Source organism: Parasteatoda tepidariorum, chromosome 2 (genome assembly GCF_043381705.1).
Source record: "Parasteatoda tepidariorum isolate YZ-2023 chromosome 2, CAS_Ptep_4.0, whole genome shotgun sequence".
Lineage (NCBI taxonomy): Eukaryota > Metazoa > Arthropoda > Arachnida > Araneae > Theridiidae > Parasteatoda > Parasteatoda tepidariorum.
Window position 1 is genome coordinate 23,584,082 of NC_092205.1, and position 6,625 is coordinate 23,590,706.

Genomic DNA, 6,625 nt, shown 5'->3' on the forward strand with positions numbered 1-6,625 from the left:
TATTTTAAACCTCTTATATCCTTTTTTCCAAAGAGGATATAAGAGGTGTAAGCAATGTGAATGAAGCAAAAATAAAAGTTCAATAACTAAGTGCTTTATTGTACTTTTATTTGTGCTTTATTTACGTTGACTTGCTTTATTTGCATTTTAATTATATCTCAATTACAAATTCCGTAGTAATCAAGCTTCTTAGACCCCAAAAAACTATCAGCTAATGAAATAAACTAAAATGAAAGTGATGAATTTAGTTTTCTCAACATACTTTAATATTTTAAAATTTAATGGTGATATTTAGAAAATAAATTGTTTTGAAAATCAATTAACAGAAAACTGATGCATTTTCACTTCGATTTAATATCTCATTCAGTTTAATATCAATTTTAAGGTTGCGCGTGCATTATACGAAATTGTCGAGTGGTCAAAATCTAGTAAATAAAAACAGTTGCACTTTTACATCGATTTAATGACATTTGCACTTACTTATCAATTTCCCTTGCTCTTTCGCAAATGGGGTATTTATTTTTTGGTTTGCTAATTAATGAATTAGTAATTTAAAAAATAAGTAGAGGGGCATATATAAGGGAAATTTCCCTCAAACTCCTGTGTTATCTCTTTTCTTGATGCAATATATGCTTTTTGAACTTTGTCTGCTGATAAATAAAATCAAAACAAAAAAAGAGACAGAGTCTTTCATGACTACCTAAATATTACAAATGGAACAAAATAATGTTTTCTGAAAACGAAACTTTGATAAGATTGTGAAAAATGAGATGACTCAACTTATGTTACAGTTAAATGATTTCAGTTAGATTTAAATATCTTTCTTTTTGTTTTTTCAATTTATTCGATGGGATACAAATTTATTTCATTCGTCTTGCATCAGATTTTTGCACAAAATTCAAAATTATGTCGTGTGCTTACGGGAAAGAATTTATTGTCACCTGGCTAATCGAGAATTATTCTTTTTGTAGTCATGAGAATGTAGAAGTAATCGAGAGTCCTTTTTTTTCCCAAATTGATTGTTTTGGAGGAAGCAAGAGAAACTACGTCTGGTACCTAAAGATGTCATCGAAAAAACTGAGATCACACAATGTTGTTTAAGAAGATATAACAAAAATGGTGAAATATGTATTGATTTAAAAATAGAAATGATTAATCTTCATGGAACGATTTTGATAACAGTTGAAGGAGAAAATTAAAAATTCTATGCCTCTTTTGATTCAGATTCTACTCTGGAAATACTCGTAGAACGCGCTAAGCTCGACATGCTACAGTGGAGTGAAAACCCACTTATAAACCACGTTGCCGCATGAGAAGTGAAGTTGAATAGCCCCAACCTATATTTATTCATTATTTTGTATTAATTTAGGTCTATATAAGTAGGAAATATTATCTTTAGCATGTTAATAATTTATTGTTATGAATATGTTAGCATGTTATTAATTTATAGAAAAACTGCATAGCAGAGCGTTTTTTATTTTAACAAAACTGCGCAATTTTCATTATAAGCATATAGGACGTTCGCTGAATGTAGGAAAGTACATTATAATGTAAAGATAATTATTAAAAAGATAAATATTAATTAGAATTTTCCAATAATCAAAATCGCAGTAAAGGACATTTATAAAATCATAGTTATAACTTTAAAAAACATCTTTTAGTGTAGAAAGGGGAATGCTATTAAAGAGATCCAGCAAATTAATTTGTTCTGTTTGATAAATTCTGAAATCGGTTGATTATTAGTGATAATCTAGGAAAAACCTCCTGTAATAATATTGTTAATAATTTAATTTAAGTAGTTAGAGAAAATGGGACAAGTTTAGTTAGGTATGTATTAGACCCACGTGATTTTTCTAAAATTAATAGGAATTTTACGAAATTTTCGACTGATAATTAAGTAAGGAAATTGTACATAGCTAAAAATTTTCTGAATTGTTACCATTATTTAAATTATCTTCATTATCGAAAACGAAGTTTTTAAAGCAATAATAAACAGCTTATTTCCATTCGGTTAACATACCTAAAGGTAAAGAGAATCTGATATCTTTAAACAAAAACTATTAAAATCATTAAGAAAGTATTTTAGAATTTCAGTTTAGTAAATGGGTCTAAATTTTGTAAATTTTATCATTAAATTCCTATGTTTTCCATAATATTTAAATCACTAGTAATAATATGTTTATCAAAAAATTCAAAATATTTCTCTTTAAATTATCTATAATCTAAAAATATAAATTATCTAAAGTTTTCTTTTTATTCCGTAAAATTTTACTCATTTTAGTTTCAACAAGATCGAAACAAAGAATTTTAAAATGCAGATTAATAAAAGAAAAGTTAATAAGATCTTGAAGATCACATATATATTATTATCCTTAAGAGAAGAAAAAACAAAATCTTTAATTGGTTTAATATTATGTTTGGTATTGTTTTACATAACAAACATACATATATATATATAAATAAAGTGAGAGATATTAGCAGAAGTAAATAATTCTATCTTCAACAATTTTGCATGCAAATGCTTAGCCTTGAGAGATACACTATCTGGCCATTAATGACCGGACACCCCTCATTTCGGATACATGAGGTGCTAGTATCAAGTCAGTAGGGCGTAGGGCTGCCACGCGCCCGAATCACAGCTTTAACCCTTCTAGGAAGGCTATCCACTAGGTGTTGGTACACGGCGGCAGTTATTGCCCGCCATTCCTCCTGTAACATGGCGAAGAGTTGAGTGGTGGTTTGGGGGCGCTGTGGTCTGGCCCTCAACCGGCTCTCCAACTCATCCCAGAGATGCTCAATTGGATTGATATCGGGACTTTGGGATGGCCAGTCAAGCTCTTGCACCCTCATTTCATCAGACCAGTGCGTGATGGCATGTGCTTTATGAATGGCAGCGTTATCGTGTTGAAACACAAACTGGCCATTACCGAACTGTTGCCACTGGGTGGGAAGTGCCGAATTGTCCAGGATGTCTCCACACCCTTCTGCATTCAGGATTCCACGCACTAACACCAAGGGTCCAAGGCCAAACCATGAGAAACAGGACCACACCATAATTCCTCCACTGCCGAACTTCACAGTGTCCGGTCATTAATGGCTAGATAGTGTAAGTCAAGAAAAATTGATAGAAGCTATGTCATAAAATTCAGATAAGCTCTTTTATCATGATCTGTGCTGAAAAATTCCCTTTTGAAGTTTTTGTACTCAAGATAAAGTTGAGACGGCACATTGAAGAACAGTGTTGATTTCACAAGCTTCTGGTGAATTAATATATTTTTCATTGTCTCTTTTTTTTTTAAAAAAATACTGTTAAATAAAAAGATGTCAAATGAAGATGGCAAAAAGTTTTCTTTTATTTGGAGCATTGAAAATTTTTCTCATTCTTATCTTGAGAATGGACAAAAATTTATCAGTCCTGAATTTGTAGCTGAGAACACCGGAGGAAGCAAATGGTGCGTCGAAATATATCCGAAGGGATTCAATCAAGAGAATGGCAAATTTATTTCTTGTTTCCTTAAAAGAAATGATGACGATTTGTTTCCCGAATTTTCTGAAGAGATCGCTGTTGACTTCACATTCAATGTTATTGGTGGAAATGGCGAGATTTTAGGATCTTTTGAAGAAAAAAATAAGATATTTAAAAAAGGAGATAGTTCTGGTTGCTTAAAGCTAGTTCAAGTCGAAGATAAGATTAAAAACTCGCATGAAGATATTTTAACAATCCGTTGTTCGCTGATTTCATATAAGCCGATAGCAACTGAATATGTAGCTAGGTCAAGCATTCCTACTTTATCTTGTTCGTTTGCTTGGAATGTGACAACAAATAGTGGGTATACTTCTAGTAATTCTTTTAATGTTGGCCGGAGGCAATTTGAAATCACAGCAATTTGTAACGATTCCGGTGTTTTATTAAGAGTTCAGGCTCGAAACCCTGACCCTTATCTTCTAATTTCTGATATTATTTTATTGGATACGAATGGTTCAGCAAAATTTCAAAAACGAGACGTTCATTTGCTTCAAGGAAAATATATCAGCGAGGAATGGCAATTTCCATTTCTGACAAAAGAACAACTTAACGAAACCAAAAATATAATGAATAGACGCAAAGAACTCGAATTAGCTTGCACATTTTTTACTTCTTCAAGTGTAGGCTTCAATGAAATTGTTAAATGTAAAAGCAATCCTTCCTCATCGCTGTCATTCCCTAGTTTACAGAAGGACATGCGTGCATTGCTTTTGGATGAAAAACATGCAGATGTAAAGCTTAGAACAAATAACCATGTTATTTCAGCGCACCGGTCTCTTCTTAGAGCCCGATCTCCCGTCTTCTATGCAATGTTCGATCAAGAAATGATCGAAACTAAAACAGGTATTATTGATATGCCAGATGTGGACTTAGAGATATTGAATAAATTTTTAGAATTCTTATATACAGGAACAATTGAAGAATTCGACTATGATAATGCCTTAAAATTACTTATAGTAGCAGACAAGTATCAAGTCTCTAGCCTGTGCGATTTGTGCTCAATATTTTTGGTGTCAGAGTTAACTGTAGAAAATGTATGCGAAGTTATGTGTGTAGCAGATATGACTAATAACGAATCGTTGAAAACTTCAGCTATGGAATATCTAACCAATCACGCAGCTGAAGTAATGGGTTCTACAGATTGTAAAAGGTGGATGGAAAAGAACCCAAAATTGTCAGCGGAAATAATTTCTGACATTTTTGCAAATTTTAGTATTGTTCCAAAAAGAATTGGTAGAAAGTAAATTTTGAATAAGTAATACAAAAGTAATTTTTTCTACTGGTCTTGTAACTGACTATTATTTTAATTATAAGTTGAGTCAATTACTATTTTACTAATATTGGTAATTTGTTTATTATTTTATAAGTGCAATTGATTACTATTTTACTTATGAGCTTTTGTTTATTATTTCATAAATGCAACTAATTACTTTTTTATATTTGTAATTTATTACTATTATACTATGCATGAACATCGATGTAACAAAATTCGTAAGGCATATGTATTAAATATGAATTGTGCACTAATTACCATAGTATTACTTGAAATAATTCAAATTACTGATTTCAGCCAACAAATATTAAATTATGCTTCACACTTATTTTGTATCAAATTTATTTTAAGGAAATATGTCATAAATGGTTTCTGCTATAAATATGAGTATACTGTTAAAGTCGGGTAGATTCTAGGATTTGCAGGTAAAACGCAGGATTTACCAGACTTATAGTTTTTAGCACACTTATCACAAATATTTGAAATATTCAACAGTGGATAATGCAGCCAACCTCACATCTGTGGTAATGAATTAGATAGGTGCAGATGCTACGTCTTTTTTAACCAACAATAAACAAAATTAGATTTTTGTCATTTAAATATTCATATAAATGCAAATTTTGAAAAAATATGTATACATCATAAAACTGGGACTTTAATTTGGACAGTAATAATAATTTTAAACTATGTTTCTCAGAAATTCAATAGCGAGATGTCTTTGTTTAATCACTTTTAAAATTGCAATAAAATATCTTTTTAAAATGAAACATCATGGGCACTTTCTACCTCAGAAACAAATTAACATGATATATATATATATATATTAATTTCCATAAAAAAAAAGAGGAAATTATATTAATTGCTATAGATGTCTATTAATGTGGGAGTTTTAAGAATTTTCAAATTTAATAACAGTTGAATATGAAAAAATTGCATCTCAATATGATTAGTTGTGATATAAAATTGTTTCAAGATTAGAAAAGAACATATGGTGTCACTAACACCTTTATATTACCATTACCTTAATAAAAAAAAAGGTTTTTTGGGGGAGGGGGGAAGGAGAGTTTAACAAACTGATGGCTCTGCGCATAAAAAGTTGTATTTTAACTTGCAGTCTACCCCCCATAGCAAAACCGGTTTTTCCATGTTATTAGATTGGGAAATATTCTATTGGGAAAAAACATTCTCCTAATTCTGCCCAGGTTGCTATACAAAATTAGTTTTAAAATTATTTTCTGATATTGGAGTTAGGGTTACAGTTAACTAGCAAGATCTTTACAACAGTTCTTATAATTTACTAATTTAATTTTTCTTGTTTATTCATATGCAGTTTCAAAATAGTTGTTCATGGTTATTGTGAAAAACCAAGAGACAAATTTTTTAAATTCTGCAAATAAAATTTTTAAAAATTACATGTATATAAAAAAAAAGAAAAAAAAATTATAGTTATTCAGAAAAAAGAAATGAGGATAATTCTTTGGATATAAAGAATTAATAAATGCTGTAATACCTTTAACGATTCAGCATAAAATGCAAGATATTTCTGAATATAGTCAAGTCTCAATTATCCGAGTTAATGTGGATCACAACTAACTCGGATAGCTGAAAAATTCGGTCAAAGAGAAGAGTGTAGAAAAGGAAAGAAAAAGAGTAGGTATAAATGTAATATATTTAACAAATACAAAATTAATACAAGTACACCACATACAATTCATAGTATAATTAAAAAGTTTACTCAAAAACACTTAAAGAGCACACTTTACTAGAAATAAAGAGGTTTTTCTTAAAAAAGTCCTTAATCGTTTTTTATTTTACTTTACTTTGGC

General features: G+C 30.2%; 1 protein-coding gene across 1 annotated transcript; it reads left to right on the top strand.

Moving 5' to 3' along the window:
* Positions 1–3,116: 3,116 nt before the first annotated feature.
* LOC139424958 (TD and POZ domain-containing protein 3-like) lies at positions 3,117–5,127 on the top strand. Its single transcript, XM_071177304.1, has one exon. The coding sequence runs from the start codon at positions 3,322–3,324 to the stop codon at positions 4,768–4,770; it is 1,449 nt and encodes a 482-aa protein (XP_071033405.1). The 5' UTR covers positions 3,117–3,321; the 3' UTR covers positions 4,771–5,127.
* The last annotated feature ends 1,498 nt before the right edge of the window (positions 5,128–6,625 follow it).

Bases quoted from the DNA above. Each gene is read 5' to 3' on its own strand.
- LOC139424958 (XM_071177304.1), top strand. From the start codon at position 3,322: ATGTCAAATGAAGATGGCAAAAAGTTTTCTTTTATTTGGAGCATTGAA.